The sequence below is a fragment of the Peromyscus eremicus genome, chromosome 1 (assembly GCF_949786415.1).
Source record: "Peromyscus eremicus chromosome 1, PerEre_H2_v1, whole genome shotgun sequence".
In the NCBI taxonomy this organism is placed as follows: Eukaryota; Metazoa; Chordata; class Mammalia; order Rodentia; family Cricetidae; genus Peromyscus; species Peromyscus eremicus.
Genome location: NC_081416.1, coordinates 113,755,711 through 113,778,696, shown reverse-complemented (window position 1 = coordinate 113,778,696; position 22,986 = coordinate 113,755,711). Strand labels below are relative to the sequence as shown.

Genomic DNA, 22,986 nt, shown 5'->3' with positions numbered 1-22,986 from the left:
CTTGATTTGCATTGTAGCTTCTTTCCACTAAGTAACCTGTCTCCCCATGTGTAGATATGATAGGATAGATAGTAATAACTTGTTTAAAAATGTTTTACATTGTTATGGATTTTAGTTTATTGGTACAAATTTGAAGTTAATTTTGTTATACTGTATATATATTTCTACTCTCATTTGAGGTATTAGGTTTATGTAACTCATTTAGATTGTAATGGGTAATTAAAAAATACAGATTAATAATTAGTCTTCTATGATAAACTTAAAGTCATGTTAGTTTTCCAGGTATATATAGATATATTTCAGATAGGTAGTCTTCAAACACTTCAAAGACGTACAAAATATGGCATTTTAAATTAAAAATTTAGACTTTCTGGACAGTGAGACATGTCTGCTCCTGGCAGTACCAATTTACTTCAGAGAGGAGGATGGACATTGAAGACACTCTATATGGAGTTTATCTTCTTCTTGGCAAAAATTGCCATTTGGGCAAGAAACTGTTCTTGCCTGGACTGCTTGATCGACTGGACATACAGAACCCATAGGAAGGTGACCACTGAACTTTGCTTGGCAAAATGGTCCTTCAGGTTCCTGCTTCACAGAAGAAACTGCCAGACATTCTACAGGACACAAAGAAAAGTGACTGAAGAGACTCTAGGCCTGTGGGCTAAAGACAGATGCCCCAACTTCACAAAAGAACTTTGAATGATTGTCCAGGCTGCCAGCTGTCTCTGTCTACTCTCGCAAGACTCCCGAAAGTTGCTTGTGTCCTTCTTCCGTTTCTCAGGTAATATTATATCCTTCTGAGGTCTTTGATGTAGTTAAAGACTAGTTATAATTTTCCTTAGTTATGATAAAAAAATAAGTTAGATATAAAGCCTTAGACTCATAAATATAAGATAGAATATCTCCTTTAATTTTTGCCAAATACAAATAGACTAGATATAACTATAATTCTTGCTTGATAATTGTTTTGTTATATGTAATTTTACTATGTGAAAGTTAAAACCTTCCTTTTTGAAAAAAAAAAAAGGGGGAGGAAGTGCTGTGGGATGTTCTCTATGCTGTGAATGTATTGCTATGATTGATTGACAAATAAAATGCTGATTGGCCAGTAGACAGGCAAAAAGTATAGGCAGGACTAACAGAGAGAACTGGAGGAACAAAAAGGCGGAGTCAGAGAGACGCCAGCCACGGTAAGAAGCATGATGCAAGATACCAGTAAGCCACGAGGCAAGGTATAGATTTATGGAAATGGGTTAATTTAATATATAAGAACAGATAGCAAGAAGCCTGCCACAATCATACAGTTTATAAGTAATATAAGTCTCTATGTGTTTACTTAGAGGATGCTAGTGGGAGAGATTTGTCCCGACTGCCGGCAGGCCGGGACACAGAAAAACTCCAGCTACACCCATGTTCTCTAAAGATAAGTATCTTAAGGTCTGTTAGGTGGTCTATTAATCTTTAATTCTCTTGGAGTTTTAAAGTGCTGTTTTACATTTCCATCTTTTAACATTCTTCTCTATAGTGTCAAAGGATTTATTTCCTCTTTCCAGCTCGATGTCTCCTTTCCCTGAAGCATCAGGCTATCTTTACCTGACACCAGAGTTCACTTTGGTCCTTTGGGAGGCAATCTAGTGTCTCCCATTGCAATCTCAAGGCAACTGGTACTGTTCAGACACTACTGTGGAAGGATGTCTTCTGGCTTTTCAGTTAACTGGTGTTAAGTTGTAGAAACTGGCATTCTATCTTGCCACCTAACTAAACCTTACTGTATCTGGTGATTTCTTTCTGGATTTATTAAGATGTGCCATTAAAAAAAATCATAAAATGTTCAAAACTTGAGTGCTGCTTCTGGCTCACGGGTGTCTTGTGCCAGTGTCTAGAATATGCAACAGCATCATCTAAATACACACAGTAAAATGGGCACCTTGTCTGTCTCTCACTTTGAAACAGTCTGTACTTTTTGGTAGATCTTAGTTTTTCTTTGATAGGTTTTACATAGACATTATCGGCTTAAAGAAAATTCTTTCTATGGTTTTTTTGTTGTTTTTGTTTCTCGAGACAGGGTTTCTTTGTGTAGCTCTGGTTGTCCTGGAGCTCACTCTGTAGACCAGGCTGGCCTCGAAGTCCTCGAGATCCACCTGCCTCTTCCTCCTGAGTGCTGGGATTAAAGGCGTGCACCACCACTACCTGGCCTAGTTTTGTTTTTATAAATTTACTATTTTGTTTGTGTATGCATGCGCCCATGAGTGTGGTGAAGGTCTCGGGAATATGGTTCTGAAAATAGGCTTTTGTGGCAAGCACTTTCATGTACTTGGCTATTTCACTGGCCCCAAGAAATCCCTGCCTAGCATCGAGTCTGGACCCCATCTCCAGCATTACCTGCATAAACTAGCATGGTGGAAGACGTCCTCAGCTACATATTAGCTGGGGTACAACAGACTCTTAACCAATCCATTAGTCCCTTTCTAATCCTGCTATTTTGTTAATTATGAAAGGGCTTTTTTTTTCTTTCCTTTTCTTTTCAAGACAAACTCTCTCTCTCACTATATTATCCAGGTCTGAAGTTTATTATATAGACCAGATTAGCCTTGGACTTGCAGTGATCTGTCTGGTAAGTACTAGAATTACAGGCACACACCACCATGCCAGGCTTACTTTATCCAAAGCTACTGAGACAGTCACAGTGGTTAATCCTCATTTAAATCTATCTTCATGATCAGCTAAATATATAATTGTAATATTAAACCATCGTATATACATTAGTTAGTAATTAAAATTAAGAAATTTTACATCAAGAAATTTGTATTGTAAAGTACAGCCAATGTCTTTTTAAACAGACTAATGTCCAGAAGTTTCGAAACCAGAGGACAAATAGGTCTTTGGAGGGTTTATAATTTCGAGTTTATAATTCTTCTACTGAGGCACAGTTTGAATGTCTCTAATCCTATGGAGTAAAGAAGCCCCCATTAGATGTTAATTTGGTGTGTCAGAGTGCAGGATAGTCAGATGAAGGCCAGAATATGTGAGAGCTCAGTAACTTGGTTTTGAAAAAACTCATAGGAATATAATTTGTCATAGCAAATGAGCATGAATAGATGTGAGACAAATAGTGGTACTCTTAGCAAATTAGGAAAGCAAAACAGTAGAAGATTTAAAGAGAAAATCAACTACCAGAAAGAAAGAAAAAGCAGCATTTTTTTTCTGGTTTTCCTTTTATTTAATCAAAGACTGGTGAATAAACATAAATACAGCACAATGACTTCAGATCACTCTTTATATTGTGCACACACAGACCAATGAACAGTAATCTGAAAGAAACTTGCAGTCAGCAGTAAAATGCATTCAGCCTTTCTTTCCTTTACTAAAAAAAAAAGAAAAAGAAAAGAAAAAAAAAAAGAAAAAACCACAAATTTAGAATCTCCTCAGCACATATTCTCCTGTGACAAATGATTCCGACATAAATAGTGGGTGCAAAGAAACTATGCTAACATATGTATAACCTTTGTTAATGAAAACAAAACAAACACAAGCAGCCATAATGATTAAGATACATTCAGTTACTGATAACTAGTTGTGCCCAGAAGGGCATTATCAAAAGGGAATCGTGCTGCAGAGAAAAGCTATATATACATACACAATGAGAAATAAACTGCAAGATCAACACATGCATGTTTAATACTGGAAAAATCACAGCCCTCCAGAATTTCTCCACATTTGTTATAAAAGCCCTCTGCACTCAACTAAAATTAAAATGATCTTAAAAGGATAATACTTCTTTTCAGCCACAGAAACTGCAATGGAAATAAATGTTCAGAGTCATTTTCAAAACAAAAACAAAAATCTATTCTTCTGATGACATGCATGATTCAAAGGTCTATGCAAGATACGGTGCTCTACATTCCCAAGGACTAGGAAAAAAAACCTCAAGTCAATTTTTAGTTTGCAGATGGTCAAAGGATTTTGTATTCCAGCAGGAGTTCAAATCTTCTGGATCTTTTCTCCAACAACTACTGGATTTTCTTTTCTGATTTTCTCAGCAGCATCAGCTTTGTAATTGTAAGAGCAATTGTGTACATCTGAGTAACGGTGCACACCACAGTAAACATTTCCACACCGGCATTCAAACCCTGGAAATGGATGAATATGTGTACAGCATGGGTTAGACAGGATGGTGAGACAGTAAGTTCTTCCCACAGTTAGTGCTAAGTAACACTGTCTTCAAGTCTATGAAGAATCACTGTAAGGTTCTAGAGTTACATTCTCGGCTGACTAGCAGAGAGCTTCCTTTCTTGCACCTATCTACAAATACATGTTTGCACTAGGGCAAGCCCTGATTGCTTCTCTGAGCTGGTTTCACCTGTGATAAGACCATAATTTCTTCCTATGAAAAGAAGGCTGCTAAATTGAAAATGGATCATTTCTTTTTAAACTGAAAAAGCATAATATGAAAGTAAGTCCTACTGTCAGGAGACAATTGTAACATTTAATTAAGACCAGGCCAGTGAGTCCTGCAGAACTGCTTCTGAATGACAAGTCTTTTAACTTTCCCCTCTGCTAAGCTCTGAGGAGATGTGAATTGTTCTGTGGGGGAAGTTCAAGAAGACAGAATCCAGTGTCAGGTTCCTGTGCATCAATGTCCTCACTATCAGAGGCAAATCACTAAGCTTCCTTGAGACTCACATGAGCTTTTTATGGAACTGTGAATTAAAAGCTCAAGTGAGTGTCCATATACAATAAACACCCAATAAAAGCTACTTAACTATCCAGGCGGTGGTGGTGCACACTTTTAATCCCAGCACTTGAGAGGCAGAGGCAGGTGGATCTCTGTGAGTTTGAGGCTAGCCTGATCTACAGTGTGAGTTCTAGGACATTAAGGGCTACAGTAAAACCCTGTCTGGAAAAAAATCAAACCACCAACAACAAACAAAGCTACTTAACTTGAGGGTTAAATATATATTGGAGGAGTGGGACAGTTTCGGTTAACTTTAATCTCCTTTAGTGACAACCTAGTCTTTAGCACGAAGTGATCCTAAGGTATCATTTTCTTTTCTGTTTTTTGTGAGGTAGGATCTGATGTAGCATATGCTGGCCTTGAACTTGTGGATCATTCTGTCCTCCTGTCCCAAGTGCTGGAATTACAGGCATGTGCTACCATGCCTCCCTCTGAAGCATAATTTTCATTCAAAGTCTTACTGTTTTCTGCTCATATTTTTGATTTTTATATAAGTATTTGGCACAATGCCCAAGTAAACAATCAGTAAAACTATTTGTAGCTGCATCACTTTCTAGTGAAGCAAGCCCAGTACAAAGCGTGCCTGGCCTTAACCCATAGCTCCCTTGTCAGAGAAGAGGCTGCACTTTCCTTGACAGGTCTCCACTCCCTTTTGTTTATGTAAATTGATCACAGAACTCCTCCTGTCTCTGAATGCTCAGAGCAGTCTGACTGCACTTAACATACGTTCTTTGCTAAATATTTTTGAATAGTTCCCCTTTAACAATTTGACAACTGAGTTACAGCACCAGGCATGTACCAGGATTGTCTTCTACACTGCACCAAGCTGCTTTGCTTTTAGCTCACTGACCATGCATGGTCAATCATCAGCATTTTACATAAAGCACTTCACAGCTTATCAAAGTCCCTCCAAAATACCATCTCCTTGAAAGCAGGAGACACCTTTGCCCTTCACCGGCATTCACCACATTGACCTTACTTGTCAAATACTCTCAAACCCAGCTGACATGAATTTTTAAATGCTTTGAAAAAAAAAAAAAAAAAAAAGACAATACAGAAGTTGACATGTATGCAGCCAACCCCCATGCTCACAGAGGCAGCAGCAATCTTAACTGGCCAATAACAGTGAGCATAAGTTATTCAAAACATGACCTTTAAACCATCCAAGGAAGCCCTTACCAGTAAGTCCCACTTTCTTCCTGCACATGAAACAGCGATTCTTTTTTTGTTTTGGTTTTTCAAGAGACTTGCTTTGCTCTTCAGATGGCTGCTGTGTTGTATCTGATACTGAAGCTGACAAAAACAGGAGGGCGACAAATTTAATTATTCAGTAAGATTTAGTGTTTGGGTGCTGGTTGATCTATACCCCATACTATCCCATAGATTTGTAATTCAAAGACTAGCTAAGGAACTGGTTTACAGGCCAGGAAAGAGATTCATAAACTTGGGCTATGTATAAAACATGACCCTATTTTCATTAAATGTATGTATACACACAGGTAGAAGGTAATCTATAATATACTAAACAGTGGTTCTAAACAGTGGCTTACAGATATTCTTCTTTTGGTATCTAAAGTGGGGAAGGGGAGAGGGAGATAGAGAGACAGAGACAGACACTGACTACCTAGAACTCTAAAGGAATGTATAAGAATAGCCATAAGAAAATTAACACTGTGCACAGTCTGGTCTACAGAGACTTCTCAGAAAACAGGAATACCAATGTTCTCAGAATGTTCCACATAAAACCACTTAAGCCAAGAGTTGTGGCACAAGCCTATAATCCAGTATCCAGAAGATTATTGTTTGAGCCTAGTTTACAGAGTAAGTAAAAGGCCAGCCAAAACAACAAAATGAGACTCTTTCTCAAACCTATCCCTACTCCCAAAGCACTTAAGAAGCTAGGAAAAAGAATCAGACACAAGTAAACTTTAAAATGATGTAATTAAGATTAAAACTAACAAACAGTGCATTTTCACACTAAAATCAAGAGCAGATGCATTGCAACTCAGTTTGAGTCACCGTTACTAAACCCTGTTAATGTGCCCTTTCCTGTTACTTGTCACCCTGGCCCTCCTGAGTGCCCCAGAGTCTGCAATCTGGCTTGGTACACATGACATCTAGCTTGAAAACAGTGAGTGGCCTATCATGGTTCAAGTTCCAACTTAACCATTTGGTCACAACCAGGGCCATTCCAAGGAGTCACCACTCTTGCTGACTATTCTGGCTCATTTCTACAAGCTACCCCAAAAGGCTTTCCCATTCCAACCATGTGTGTTCTTTAGAGTCACGATCCAACACCCTTCCCTCATCAACACTCTAGCTTTCCACCCTATTCCCCATGCTTCACTTGTTGTAGGTGAAAAGCAAATAGTTTAAACATTTTGATGGTTCCCCACTATTCTCCAGGGTAAGGTCCAGGGATCTTCACCATTCCTGTCACCTTCTCCCTGGCCATATTACATCATTCCTTAGCTGCCATATATTTGATCCACACGGCAGTGCCTGACTTCCTTAACACATCTCTCTCACCTGTGGGCTCTTGTGAGGTCCTTGCCGTGCCTGATCTTTAGCAACTAGCTCCATCTTGTCTTTTCTGTTTACACTAATGGAACCGAACCCACTCCTAACATCTCAGAGCAGGAAACCCTCGCTATCCTGTGTTCCCATGGAACTTTCTAAGCTCCTATAACTGTCTACTTAACTTGGCTTAAGTGAATTCTTTGAGGGCAGGAATCTGTCCCACCATCCCTGTTACCAGAGCCTATCATGATTCCTCTGTCACTCAAGAAATAAATGTCTGTGGATCTGCATTAAGTCACTTACCCACTGTATCTATGGTAGACATTTCCACAGCCAGAGCACAGCACCTCTTACAACTACCTACTTATAGCAGATACTCAAATACTTCTTAGTGGACTATAACTTGCTTATGTTAACTATCTAGTATTAAAAAAATATGACACCAGGCAAAATACCATACATTAGAAGTGAGTGTATGGTAATGAATTCTACAGCACAACTTCTCCACTAGACAAGCTAAACCCCCCAGGCCAAAGAAACTTCTACTAATATACACCCTTATTTCTTATGGCCACATTGTTTTTTTTTGTTTTTTTGTTTTTTTGTTTTGTTTTGTTTTGTTTTGTTTTGTTTTTTTTTACAGGGTTTCTCTGTGTAGCTTTGCGCCTTTCCTGGATCTCGCTCTGTAGACCAGGCTGGCCTGGAACTCACAAAGATCCGCCTGCCTCTGCCTCCCAAGTGCTGGGATTAAAGGCGTGTGCCACCACTGCCTGGCTCACATTGTATTTTTTTAAACAAAATAGGGAGATAAACTTTTTTATTTTCTACAAAAAAGTACCCTTAGAATATGAGCTCACTGTGGACAAGGGGTGAATGTGTTGTTTTAGTCTTTGTCTCTAGAACAGTATTAGGTAAGGCTTGGCTCTGTAAACTGAACTCAAAAGTAATTTAAACTGTAATCAGAAATGAACCTGTATGTTTATTTTCTTTAAAATTTGTAAGCCATGATATCTAACCTGTTCTCTAAAAAATATGGTAGTCAAACAAATTAATGCTTAAATGTCAGTAACACTATCACAGATTTCTTTTCTAAACAAGATTAGTTTAACTACTGAGCAATTTTGGGAAGTAACCGGAAGTGGAAAGAGTGAAAATTTATGTCCTTCCTCTGAACACAAGTGATTTCACACAACTCAACAGTGAAACTTGCTGATTAGCCCTGAAGACCTAAGACAAATTACTGATGGCAGGTACAACTTTGAAGTTAAAGACTGCTCAGCTGTCTGAAAAGCCCATAAGCCAGAGCTTGCATTTGGACTGCTGAGTATCAGATACAGCTGAGAGATGATGGGGACATCTGCTCACCACAAACCTTAATTCACAAGCAATATGTGAGTACTCTGTGAAAGACTGACTCCAAGAAATTAGTTTCCTTGGGTTATATGTGAGATTTAAGACCACAGAACGCCTTATCCAATTCTGTTTATAGAAAAGGAACTATTCAATCATGAATAGAGCTATCTAGTGGCAAAGAAGCCAAAGAACCATAGTCTTACTGAGTTTAAAGTTAAGGACAGTTTCTTTAGAACAGGATAGGTTTTCATACAGGGAAACAAAAATTGGAAATATACTGCATATTGTTAGTAACTAAGAACTGGTGACTGTCTATATCATACCCACCCACTGGTCATACAGGTCTGTGGTGAGGCCAATGTAACAACATAAAGGCAGCAAAATCAATAGTACTATGCTTGCCAGCTGAATTGCTAACTGGAACCCTGACTAGACATGGTCTACTGGCTATTGCTGTTAAGAGACTTCAAAAAGCACTGGACAGTTAAGATTGGTTTAACTACCCACATGGAGGATCACATTCAAGAGGAACAAGTCCCTCTGCTCTGGGTCCTGTAAACAGAAAAAGAATACAAATGTAATAGTAAGTACACAACATGATTTAAATACTACTTGTTTGGGGCATACTCATAAACACAGTGGAAAAAACAAACTGAACTTAGAACAAAACACTATCTTAATATGCCCACTTTCTCTTGGTGGTGGATACAGTATCTCTATATAATATGATACATAATTTTTTTCCTCAGACAGTCTTGACAATTCTCAAGAATCAGACGGTTTTTTTTGGTGTGCAGCATTTGCAGAGCCCAAGCATGTAAGACAAGCACCCTACTACAGAGTTCCAGTCCAGTGAAGGATCAGAATTGAGGAGCTCAATGGTTCTACTTACTTCTGCTCTGAACCCAGTGCTGACATAGAACAAATGCTCTCTAGATACTACTTAGGGACTCAATGAAGATGGTTAAAACCACCAACTGGGATAATTTTAATTTTCCTTTAAAAAAAAAACTCATTTTATTATATGTGTGTTTAAACTGAATATAATTCTATGTAAAATAAGAAAAAAATTTAACTACCAAGAGAAAATCAGATTAGCTCTGGTACTAGCATCCAAAAGAAACAAGTCCTATTTTTATTTTCCAGGAATCATATTAAGTAGAAACAGGCCTGGCAAGATGGCTCAGCAGGTAAGGCTGCTTGCTGCCACACCTGACACCCCTGAGTCCAATCCCCAGAAGCCACACGGTGGAAGGCAAGAACAACTCCAGTGAGCTCTAGTACCAAGCAAGGACATGCTTTTATTCTCTTCAGAAGAGTGAAGATGCCAGTTCACCTGATAATTATCCTTAACTTTTTGAGAAACTCCACATTGTTTTCCAAAGCATCTACACTATTCTGAATTCCCGTAATGTGCAAGTGTTCCAACTTACATACACCAAAACACTTGTTATTGCTACTGCTGGCAGTACTCTGTGGGGAGTCACGTGTTAATTCATTATGGGTATGCTTTTGCAATTCCCTGGTGACTACAGATGCAGAGCTGACTGTCAGTTTGTACTTCTCTGGAAAAATATCTACTCAGACCCTTTGCCTATTTTTATTTCCTTTAAAAATATCTTATTAATCCTCTGAGAACTTCCTATACTGTATTTAATTTTTTATTAGATTTATATATTTTTATTTTATGTGAGTGCTTTGCTTGCACATATGTATGTGCACCACGTGCATGTTTTATGCCCTTGGATCTAGAACTGCAGTTATGGATGGTTGCAAAGAACCATGTGGGTCCTGGGAATTGAACCTAGTCCTCTGCAAGAGCATCAAATGTTCAGCTACTGAGCACCATTCTACCTAGTTTTCATTGGATTGTCATATTCTGCTTTCTTTCACTCTTTCTTCTCTTATTTTTACAGCTACCAGAGATTTAAACGAGGATCCCATGCATGCTGCCCAAGTGCTCTATCTCCCAGCAGAAAATTTTACTTCTTTATACACTCTTATTAGACAGATGATGTAAAACATTTTCTTTGCTGCTTTTCTACTCTTTTCATGAAAACAAAACATGAGAGGATACTCATCTATCCTCTTTGGTTGCTATTGATTTAGGTGTCTTATTTAAGAAATCTAATCCAAAATCACAAAAATTATACTTTCTTTAAGAGTTTTTATAGTCTCAGCTCTTATATTCATGTAGGTTTTGGTTATGTTGTGGGTGAACTTTTACATCTTTTATGAAACAGGGATCCAATTCATTCTTTTGATCAGACTTTCATTTTCCCACTGGATGACCTCAGACCTTTGTTTAATATCAACTGCCCTTAAGCTTCTGAGTGTATTTCTGGACTATCAATACTATTCCACTGATCTGTGTGAGTAGCTTCATGACAGGACTTCAGTTTGGATCACTGTATCTTTTAATAAATTTTGAAATTTGGAACTGTTAAGTATTGTAATTTTTTCAAGACTGTCTGGGCTGTTTTCACCCATTCTTCAAAATCTGATGAAATCCCTGATTTCTACACTATATAAGCTTTTCTAAATAATAGTCCCAAGTTAGCCCAACAGTTCCTCTGACTGCTGTGAACTACTGATTTAACAATTCTCTCTAAGAATCCTGGTTCCCTCTGCTTTGTCTTTGACAGCTCAGCCTCCAAAAAGCTGATTCATTCTACACTGGAAAGCTTTACAGTCAGTCATCTTTTATTCTAAGCCTCCGATAACTCTCGAATCATTTGGGCAATATACGAAACAAGAATCTCTCTCACTGTTTGTACAGCTCATTCTGATTCTGCAGTCTGAATTATTTTAAATTTCCTGTAAGGTGGACATGATTAAAAACAATGAAAATACAGTGCAGAAATGTTGTCAGGGGAAAGACATGAAGCCAGAAGCTCTACATCTAAACCCCATTTTCCTTTCAGTCTGCACCACCTGAGACCCGGAGGGCTGCGAGGGTAACTGAAGTTCAGCTTTATCTTCAACAAGGCAGCCAATCTGGTATAGTAGTGAGGACTACACCAAAATGCATACGTATTTTGTCTTTAAGCTAGTTTTTATGAACTGTCCGACTTAGATTTTTAAGAGCTTGAGATACTGCTATCTTTTTTAATTAGAAAGGGTGATTAAACAACAAACATACAGCAATAGGCTAAATTTTCACTTAAGCATGAGAAAAGTTCTTTAGAGCCATGATGCCAAAATCAAAGCAACACCTACTTGGTGGCATCCTACTCTAATTATAAACAGAATACCTGCAGAGGAAACGCTATTCTGAAAGCCCAGTGACACTGGAATACACAAGAATACCAGGCAGCTTTGCTAACAAGCCGATCCTACCTGCTTGGGGACAAAGGGGGCTGGACACACCAGCTAGATGTACACAGCACATCCCAGACCAGAAGCACCACACTGTCTAGTGGAGGAAACAGAGCCACAGTGGATGCCGGGGTTCCAGCTCCCCATATCATGTGCCTGTGCTGCAGGGGCCTTTTCTGTCTCTTTTTACTCATTCAGTAGATGAAAACATCATTCTCTGATTGGTTAGCAAGGAAACTATGTGTAGAGGAAGTGTGTGTATATATAAGTATCTATATACAAAGAAGCATATTATATTTGTGTTGACAAAAAAGGAAAATATTTTAAATTTAAAAATAAGTAAAAAATTTTAAAGGAGGCTGTTCCAGACGAGGAGATAGCTCTGTCTGTAAAGTGCTGGTTTCCCTAGAACCTATGCTTGTAAAACAACAGTTGGGGCCAGTGGCATGTGCTCGTATCGCTCCAGTCACGTTACACAACTTGGTCAATTCTGGCCAGTAAGAAACTGTCTGAAAATAAGAAAAGCAGATGGCAACAGAGGAGGGACACCCTATGCACTAGCCTCCACATGCACACAAACTCACACACAACTTTACGAGTTGAAGACTAACCCCTTCCTTAACTTAGGTAAAAGTGAAGCTTATATCTGACTTGCCAAAGATTCTGTTATGCTGAAGTTATGAACGCTAAGTCTTTAAGGAACTGAGAAGTTAGTACTGATCTAAATGTCATTCAAAGCATACTTGTAAAGAAGAAACTCTCACTTTTAAAAGCATTCCACAGTCTCCTAATATGACGTCACAACCACGTTCTCAGTTAATTCATTCAGGGTGGGCTGGAGGAAATTATGATCTTCTCCATATATCAGAATAGTATAAAGTATCTACAACATTACTGTATTATCAATTCACCTACCTATAATCTTTACCTTTTGCCAAACTGCTCAACTCTTACTGCACCTTTAATCTTGTTTGTTTGTTTTGGTTCTTTTTTCGAAAGGTCTTACTATGTGGCCCTCGCTGTTGTCCTGGAACTTGCCTGTAGACCAGGCTGGCCTTGAACTAGAAATCTGCCTGCCTCTTCTGGGACTAAAGGCATGTGCCATCACACCCAGCTGCATTTTAATCTTTATGAATTCTCACAGACAACAATCTAAAAGGTGTTGTGTTCTAAGACATACATAACTAACTCCTGGGTGAGGGGCAGTCTTGTTCTCTTCCTTCTGTGCTAGCCTCCTTCTCAAAACTATTTGCTCTTGGGAGCTCCCCTTTGGTGGTGTCTATGGCCTGAAACTAATCAGGATCCAGACAGATGACCGTTTTCTGTTCCAGTGCTGGCTCACCTTCCTGCTTGACTTTCAAATTCTTACTTTAGCAGCCTACACCAGACCCTCCAAATTTCAGGCACAATCCTCATTACTTTTCTTCTACCTACCTACATCTTCCAAATAAGCTCTCCAAATTTTTTAAATTTATCACTTCGTCCTCATTCATTAACATTTTCTCTAACAGGCTGGCGAGAAAGCTCAACATTTAAGAGCACATATCGCCACTGCAGAGGACTCAAGTTCAATTCCCAGGACCCACAACGAGCAACTCACCATTACCTGCAACCTCAGCTTCATCAGATACCTCTGGCACCTGCCCTCACAAGCACACGATCATACACATAACTAAAACTCCTTTCTGTAACCAATACCTGTCTCACCTTCCCAGCCTAAGAAATCACATCACTGTCACTATCATAAAATTAAGCTTTGATATCAACTATTTTAGTTTATATAACTAGTGGATAACTTAATCAACATTTTTCCTTTTATGCATTTAAAATACCCCACACACCCCTACTTTTCATTTTAGTTTTCTATTTACTATTACACTGTAGGAATTTATAGTGCTATGTGGGGTAGGTTAAAATATTTATATTGGCCACACAGCAAAAGTCACTTCCTGTAGCAAAATCTGCACAAATAGGTAAATCTGGTTAAGCACTGACTGGACAAGAAATAAACCAAGGACAATTATATTATTTAATATAAAATTCAACAAAGTTCAAATGAACATTCCAGATCATCTGTCACTAGCATGCCCACATTATACATGATGCAGAAGTCAGTGTGCTCTCCCCTTAAACCCTGCCATGGTGTCACACATCCCTGAACTTATCTTTGCACAGTACACTCCCTTGGATGACAGGATAAAACAGCCTAGAAGAGATTAAGAGCCTCCTAAATGCCTCCTCACTGAGAATGCCTGCAGATAAATTTTTAAGTGTTCTTGGGTCACTTGAATCCATTGAACCAGGGTGACAGAGAGCATGGGGTGCCACACTATGAATGCAAGCAGCTGGATATGACTATGGCACTGTAGGTCACATGGGGAGAGGAGTGCCTGACAACTAAAAGAAGCCTCAGATAATGAGTCAAAACCAAAGACAACCAGATTCCAGCAAGCCAGTAGTCCCAGTGCTTGGCCAAAATAACAGAACATAATAGTTTAGTGCCTCTACTGGCCATTCTAATTATGTTTTTCAAACAGATTTGAATCTTCTCTTTATGGTGATCTCATTATAAGTGGGAAATGGATCCCAACATTCTAATCAATTAAATATTTGAGAATATAAGAAATACTATTCACAAAATAAAACTATCAAAGCATGTACTTATAAGCAGGTATTTTTCTAATACCCAAGTCTATGTATGCTAGCATCTGGCCTACAGAATTCATGTGTTAATAAACAATAAATACATGCTCTATCATATGCAAACCTTGAAGGTCTTCTGTCTCGGATACTGCTTTGTCCACAGATGTACTGTCCACTTGGGAAGGTGCTACAGATTCTGATAAAAGTGACTGATTTGATACAGGGCTAGAAAAGCAAAAAATATTATTTTTTTAACATAACATTTTTAAAATTAACTTTCTTCTTTGGTTTTGAGATAGGGGCGAATTCTGTTTCCCAGGATGGTTTAAACCCCTGGGCTCAAGAGAACTCCTGCCACCTTCAGGTGAGTGCCACCACACCCAGTAACAGTTCAGTTTGAAAAGGTCATCTTCCAAATATCCATATAAACCGAAGGTCACAGTAAGTACCACTTACTAGAGAACACAGAGACACTGGTAACCTAACATAATCACTGGGGCTTGGAAACCAAAGGCTAATTTAGGCTTGAAGTTTATGCTTTGGGAACCAAAGTAACAGAATAAGATGGAAACAAGTCTTTCCTTCCCTCCCTCTCTTTCTTTCTCTTGTCTAGAAGGGCCTCAAATCGGCTGTGTAGTTGAGTCTGGCCTTGAACTCCTGATCCTCTTGCCTCCATTTCTAAAGTCTGAGATTACAGGCATGCACCATGACTTTCAGAGATTAAAATACGTACTTCTGTATGCATCCCTCTATCTCTGACTTCAGAGCTAAAAACAAAAAAAATGTATTATAAAAAAAAAAATGAGTATTACCTCATGATAAAAACAAAAAGAATCAGAGACAAGGGTCTTCTGATTCAAGGCACTGATACATGTAGACCAAGGACTGCAATGTGAAGAACTAACCCAACATGGGTTAGTTTAAAAGGACTTCAGCATCAGGTCAAGATGCAGTGTGAAGACTAAAGGAAAAGATGTCTCAATGGGGAACTGAAGACTTGAAAGAGCTCTCCCTCGACATAAAAACAGTAAAAAACATCTTATAACTAGTGAGTAGCAAGCGGTCAGATATAGTTTTAGGCCAATAGACCCTGCAGTGGCTTTAAAGTGTTCCTCAATGAAGTGATCAAAAGCAAACAAGATCAATCCTCCTTAGTTTTCATTAGTTTTAGAGTTACCCTGGTTGCAGAGATGAAGACGTGGACTCTAGTGCTGACTGAGCGTCTGGGCCACTGCCGTCTGTGCACTGTACTGGTAACGATTCAGACAGACTGCTGACAGAAGCTGCTGTAACACAACCACATCGCACGTTAGTGATTCCAACAGCAATGCAAGGTCAATTTCCCACAGAACACAGTATATAGGGTTCCCTTCTTTAATTTACAACTTTGTTTTCATTTGCTGATGGGAGAAAACCTTGGTGTGGGGGGGTGCTAGGAGTTAAACTCAGGGCCTTGTGCATGCTAAGTTATGTGCTCTACCACTGAGCAATACTGTATCCCCTACATCTTATTTTTTTTTTTAAATCTGCTTTAGTGATATGAATGTAGCACCATAAATATGACAGCAAGTGAAAGGAGTTATTACATATACCCCATGTGTTTGTCATAAACCCTGCTATGCTTTAACTGGATTACTTACCAGGTGGGCTTATTCTACCACTGCTACTGTTCTGTCTTTGAAGATGTTCTTTATAGCATACCGAACACATGCCATTTGTACGAGGGTTTCCATAAAATCCGCAGCCAGTGGAGCAAAGCATAGGTGCTTGGCTGTGGTTAGTTTCTTGAGCCATGTTCTTCCGTTGCACACCTGAAATTTGCAAAGAATTAATAAAGAACTCAACCACAAGACTTCAGCCTTACATTATCCAAATCTGCTTTTTATAATGAAAGAAAAACCACATGTGTGCTCTTTCCCTGAACACTCCATGGCTGTCCCTAGAAACAGTGCAAAAATCAAGAACAAAGGACACTTGGTAACTCCTACTTCAAGCTACCCTATGTAAGCAGGTCTGTGCTGGCTCAGAAAGGATAAAACTTCCCCAGAGCAACAGGTCTCTTTCTGAAGAGACTGCACCATTCAAAGATTAACTTCAGTTTGGACGCTTAGAATAATGAGCAATAACTGAGTTTTGCTATAAGTTATACTATTTAATTTCTAGCTATTTAAAGTTTTGTCCCAAGTCCACATTAACTTGTGATTCTGTTTAAAAATTACCGCTGAATGTAAAATTCATTCTGGTGACAACTTGAGAACTAGGGAGAATGCTGGTGAACTATGGATTCAATCATCGTGGAAGGCAATTTATTAATTCAACTCAAGAGCCCTGTTGAACTGCTCTCAATTAGCCATTATTTTTCCTTAAGGGTCATTTGCAGAACAACATCTACGGTACAATCCAAAAAAGACCAAAGGATACACAAAGATGTGCTTCATGGGGTATTTACGATGTTGATAAACTGAAAATCCCCCGAATGTCCAACATTAGAATGAAGTACTAATGACAAAAAAAATCCAGAATCAGTAACATTTTGAATGACTTTCTCAGAGAAAAAAAAAATGTTGCTAGTGAAAATGTACATGGTGAACTGTATATATAATATGGTGTTAAGTGGTGCTAAAGGAGCAGTTATTAATTATAAAAGAGCAATAGAAAACATATTTAAGAATGGCAATGCTAAGTTTTTTTCTGATATGTTCCTTTTTTATTATACTTTAAATTTTTTTTCAAATGAAGATACTACTTGTCTAATTAGGGAAAACTTTAAAATTATAAATGCTTTAAAAAGTAAAAGAGTGGGCGGTGGTGGCGCACGCCTTTAACCCCAGCACTCGGGAGGCAGAGCCAGGCGGATCTCTGAGTTTGAAGCCAGCCTGGTCTACAAAGCAGTTCCAGGAAAGGCGTAAAACTACACAGAGAAACCCTGTCTCAAAAAAAAAAAAAAAAAAAAAAAAGTTAAAGAGTGCCGGGCAGTGGTGGCGCACGCCTTTAATCCCAGCACTCGGGAGGCAGAGGCAGGTGGATCTCTGTGAGTTCGAGGCCAGCCTGGACTACCAAGTGAGTTCCAGGAAAGGCGCAAAGCTACACAGAGAAACCTTGTCTCGAAAAAACAAAAAAACAAAACAAAACAAAAAAAAAGTAAAAGAGTGAAATTAAAATCTAATGGGGACAGAGACATTAGTTACAGCATGCTGGGACTCAGAACTCTTTGGGAACCACAGGAAGGTGAGGATCAATCACAGCAGATGGAAGAACTTTACATGCTCTTTCTCCCAGAAAGGAACTGGTTATTTGGCACAAACAACCCATGAGAGCAAACAGTAATAGCAGGCTTATAAAAAAGAACCCCTTCTAAAGGGGTATTACAGACCAAGAAAAAGTAAGATACACAAAATAGAAATTTGTCACTGAAATTGCTTTGATTTGGTAAACACCTAAGGGAAACATTCCCTGTTCACAGGAAACAGAGTTTTCTCCATCTGAATGTTTTGGGGATTATCGAGGGTGCAGATGTACCTAATTTAAGAACCAAGAACCATAAGGCCCTTTGTCTGGACAACAAAAGGAAGCTGTAGGCTTAGTATCTACCATTAAAAGTAATGTACCAGCCCATAGGCTGGAGTACTTCTTTAATCCTATCACTTGGAGGCAGAAGGAGGTACATCTCTGTGAGATCCAGTCCAGCCTGGTCTATATAGCAAGTTCTAGGCCAGCTAGTATCACACAGTGAGACCCTGTCTCAAAATAAACAAACAAATGAAATAAAAAAGACATGTCCTAGCTGTGTGTCGCAATGCATACCTGTAAATTATAGCACTTGAAGGTTGAATCAAGAGGATTCCTAATCACCAATCTGAACTACATAGAGTTCCAGGCCAGTCTAAAAACAGAAGAACAAAAACCCCAAACAACAGAAAAGGTCTCAGACTAAGGTTTGTATTTAAACCGTTAGCTAGGAATATGATCTGAAGTTCTGACAAGCTTCTTTTTCACTCCATGACAAGTTCTTCTAGAATCTCATCCTTGTCAGAGTGTATGTGTGAAGCATGTGATATATCAGTCATCTCTCTGCCGCAGCCCTCTAGATTCATGTGTCAAATTAAAGTCAATTATAATATAGAGAAGCTAACATAAATGAAAGTTTGATGGCAATATGTTCCTGAGGGACACCAGTCTATCACATTCTCTTTTTGTGTTTCTGTTAATGTATGTGTGCAGGTGCACACTCGTTTTGTGTGCACATCTGTGCTGAGGCCAAAGGTTAAAACTAAAACTGGCTGTCTTCCTCGGTCACTTTCTACCTTGCACTTAGAAACAGCTGTCTCACTGAACCCGGAGTTCACTAATACAGCTAGACTGACTGACTGTTTGCCCAGTGCCAAGGATCCTTCTGTCTCCACCTTCTCAGCGCTGGAACTACAGAAGTATGTTGCAGTGCTCGGCTTTTTATTTGACTGTGGGGGATCTGAACTCTGATCCTTATGCTTGTGCATCAAACACTTTATCCGCTGAACCATCTCCCTAGCCCTGTGCTCTTTTTCCATGTCTGCCTAGTTCTGTTAACAGGATGACTACTCATCATTAGAAAGCTAAGTAATGGAGCTGGGATTCATCCCAGTAACCTAGCTATACCAAAGTCCAGGTTTTAAGCTAGTAGTTTTAAAAGTATGGTCCATGTGCCCCTATGGAGATCAACACTATCCTCAGAACAACATTAACAAGTTATCTGTCTTTAAAAAACAAAACAAAACAAAAAAAAGAAACAAACAAAACATAGTGTCAATGATCCTTAGTGGTGCAAAAGCAGTGGTGTGTAAACATCCAAAGCCTTTCAATGAGTCAAACAGGAAGTGGAACAAACTGCACAAGCAGACATAATCATGCTACACCCATGCAAAAAGCAATTTATTCATTAAATTTTGTCCAAGCACACATATCTTATTTTCTTTGAGACTGGGTTTTCTGAAGTCACAGGCATGTGCCACTACATCTTTTTAACATTTTGTGTGACCAACTGGGGGGGGGGTCACCTATGAAGCATTTCTACATTCTAGAGAAATATAAATGTCTGAAGAGAAAATGGTTGTGCAATTATTTGAATTGTGAGGTGACTGAATTATCCTTTTAATGAAGAATTTTATTTGAAAGCATGACTGATAAACTGGATATTCAGACTTGATTATATGGATGGTCGACATTTTCTTAAAAATGAAGGAAGTGCACCTGTCACTTGAACCAACTGACAAAAAGTAGCCCATACCAAAGATAACATTCAAGCATTCAGACAGAAAAGGGCTAACAAGTCTCCAATATTTTGAGTGTTTTACTGAAATTAGTGATGTTATTAATAAAATGTGATTAAATGATACTGAACCAACCTTTAAAGAACCTCCTTAAACCCAATGTATGACAGTACAAAACCATTCATGAACAAAAGATCCATTCAAACTGAAAGAGAGGCCAGCAGAAGACAAGAGGTTTCGTATGGTGTCAGAGTCTAAGCTGCAACCATCCCTGAAGAAACTTTGATGTAATATGAAAGAACACCACCTTTTATCATCTAGAAAGCTTATTAAAACATTCTTTTTTCAACTACAAGAGCCCAGATTTTCTTTGCAGCAATGTATATGTTAAATCCTAAGCAACCACGAGAATCTTGTTTTATTAAGCTTCTTATCACTAAAAAAATGTGGGGGGGGGGCGCAGATGCAATTTCCATTAAAATATTTTAAATGAGTTAGTATTAAAATTTCCCCTAAGTTTTACTTGTCATATGATAAATAGCACAAATATAATATTCATGAGAAAAGCTTTTCATGGTACTCATTAATTTTAGAAAGCATAAGATTCTGGAACCAACAATGAGAATTTACTGCTACAAAATGTACATTTCTCAACATAGGCCACCACACTTCAAGAGGGCTAAAACAGATTCTTTTGGGAAAAGAGGAACAAAACTGACTTACTCTTTCTGCACAAAAAACCAGATATACAGCATTATCTCTGGACTTAAAATTTTATATAAGTGGAGGCTACATGGGGTATCAGGGACACCTAACAAGGCTCCTTGGGATAGGTAATAGGGAAAAGACAACGTAGGAACACAGGTTCAAATGTTACTATACCATGACACCAAGCAACAGATTAAAGTAAGATAAAAATAAAAGACGCTTTTTTCCCCCAACACAGAGAAGCATTTCTGTATAACTGAAAATCACAAAGACCCAGAGAGGGGTGTATTTCTATGAACACTCAGGTAAACAAACACAAATAAAAGCAAAATATGACCATCAAGCTTTTCTACCACATTCAACTTCAAAACTAACATTAAAATTCAATATCATCTAACTCTAGGTATTTCCTAAGCCAAACTGTCCTGCACAGGAGGAAATTGACAGTAATTTTTCAGAATTCAAGAGACACAAGGGATTACACAGGTAACTATAAAAATATTCAATCTTATTTATTCATTTTCAAAACACTGAAAAAGTATCTTTTGTAAAGATTCAAAATGATCACACACACACACACACACACACACACACACACAAATCACAAAAGGTGACAATTTATTCAAAGGCAGTGTGGCACAGCAAGGGTGAAATGGGAAACCCCAGTTCTGCTCCTCCCGCCCACACCACTGTGCTTTTTTCAGTAGGTGAACAACTTGCAGGGCATCAATCTGGCACTGAAACGATCAGGGAACAGAACAGGTAAGGGAAAAGAAGAAGGCAGAGAAGAAGGCAGATCAATTCTTCATGCTGCACTGTGGGACTCCACAGCTACAAATCCAAGGAGGTGAAAATGCCAGGCATAAGCTCCAGCACTGACTAGCAGAGTATAGTAATAAAACAGCTCATGAATTGAATTCAAAGTGTTGAACTCACTCTTCACAGTCAAATACAACCTATCACTCCCACAAAATTTACTGTGGGACTATTGTTTTATCCCTACGCCATTTATTTCTAAACAACTCTCCAAGATGGTGCTATGAGACTCCCCAGTTTAACAATGAAGAAAATAATACTCAAAAAACTTAATAACTGGCCCCAAACCACACATCTGGTAAACACACAAATCAGCCTTTTTATATTAAAAAAAAAAATGAGAAGAATGGCAGTCTGTTTTGAAACATTCATGAATTTTTATTATTTGCACTTAAAGACTAGCTTAAACTTTATGCAATTGTTCAGGCTTAAGATAATATGCAACTTTAACTAGCTGTAACCAACTATACTCAAAAAAATCAATTGTTTCTTTTATGTCTTTTCCCCTAACAAAGTCTGTATAAAAGTTCAAGATTATATAATCTGAGAATGCAAGAAAATTCATTACCATTAAAATGCCTACAAACATCAGCAATGAATGAAGGCAAGAGAAGCAATTATAAGGACACGCCTTTGTTTCATTTTCTATAGCCAAGTCACCAGTTCTAGTGATTTCATCTGGGAATATCTCATGCTATTTTACTTTCCATCCCAATGGCGATTCTCTTCCCTTCACACTGGGGAGCAGGGGTGGGGGTGTTTTTAGGAGCCTTGAGACTGAGTTCCACATGCACAATAGCCACACTACTTTCAATTTTTCTGTTTTACTACCCTGCCTCCAGTTCCACTGACTTCAGTGCTCCTTGAACACCTAGTTAGTCTGAGTTACTATATAGTAACTGCCCTTGAAAAATACTCAACCAAGCATTCATGTTCTACATAATGTATCTAGTTCAGCCTACTTTCCACGCAAAGTATACTGTGTGAAATGAGAACAGCCTTGGAGACAGTCAGCAACAATGCAGTTCCCAACTTTGCCAGTTTCTTGTTTGGAAGAACTTGGACAAGTCACTAACAGCCGAGGGGTGACACTCTAAGAATACGTACATTGCCTATCCAACAGATTAAATCCTGCATATAATGCCCACCACACAGCTAGAGCTCAACCACTGCTCCACCTCTGCTCTGCCTGAAAGCAGAAGGCCCAGTCCCGTGCTCCACGCAGACTGCTCATTGCTGGCTCTTGCTGCTCCTTCCCTGTAGATGCCGTCTGCTGTGGCACTCTGCCCAAACAGTCCTATCTATTTCAGGAAGTCAGTCTCTCTCGAACTCCTCAGAAAGCTGTTTGTGGCACTCTTTAGGATGCTTAAGTCTTAACCATAGGGCAACCCAGTCACTCACTTTCCATCTATACGAAGTCTTCAAATCCCTTTTATGCCCACATGAATCTTACAAAAGATTCATCTCATTGTTGTTTAAAGTAATATGGAAATGTTATTCAGAACAGATGACTAGCAGCTTAAATAAGTTATAAGATGCATGCACCCCGCCCCACATTGTCTTTCTGCCTTGATCTAAAATAAACTAGATAGAAATAGTTTATAGAGTCACTCAGAGAAGCTGTAATATGCCAACTTAATCTTA

The 22,986-nt window shown here is 38.7% G+C and overlaps 1 protein-coding gene across 8 annotated transcripts in view; it reads right to left on the bottom strand.

The window, feature by feature from the left end:
* Positions 1-3,656: 3,656 nt before the first annotated feature.
* The window catches only part of Zfand6 (zinc finger AN1-type containing 6), a 70,414-nt gene continuing 51,084 nt past the window's right edge, over positions 3,657-22,986 (bottom strand). For 6 of the 8 annotated variants that reach the window (XM_059271888.1, XM_059271905.1, XM_059271912.1 and 3 more), the window contains 6 exons: positions 16,213-16,383; positions 15,750-15,858; positions 14,697-14,797; positions 9,119-9,163; positions 5,918-6,031; positions 3,657-4,133 (listed from right to left, as the gene is read on the bottom strand). In XM_059271888.1, coding sequence (XP_059127871.1) covers positions 3,985-4,133; positions 5,918-6,031; positions 9,119-9,163; positions 14,697-14,797; positions 15,750-15,858; positions 16,213-16,366 — 672 coding nt within the window. In that variant the 5' untranslated portion in view covers positions 16,367-16,383 and the 3' untranslated portion in view covers positions 3,657-3,984. The remainder of the gene's footprint in view (positions 4,134-5,917; positions 6,032-9,118; positions 9,164-14,696; positions 14,798-15,749; positions 15,859-16,212; positions 16,384-22,986) is intronic. The other 2 variants (XM_059271927.1, XM_059271935.1) reach the window with 2 other exon arrangements.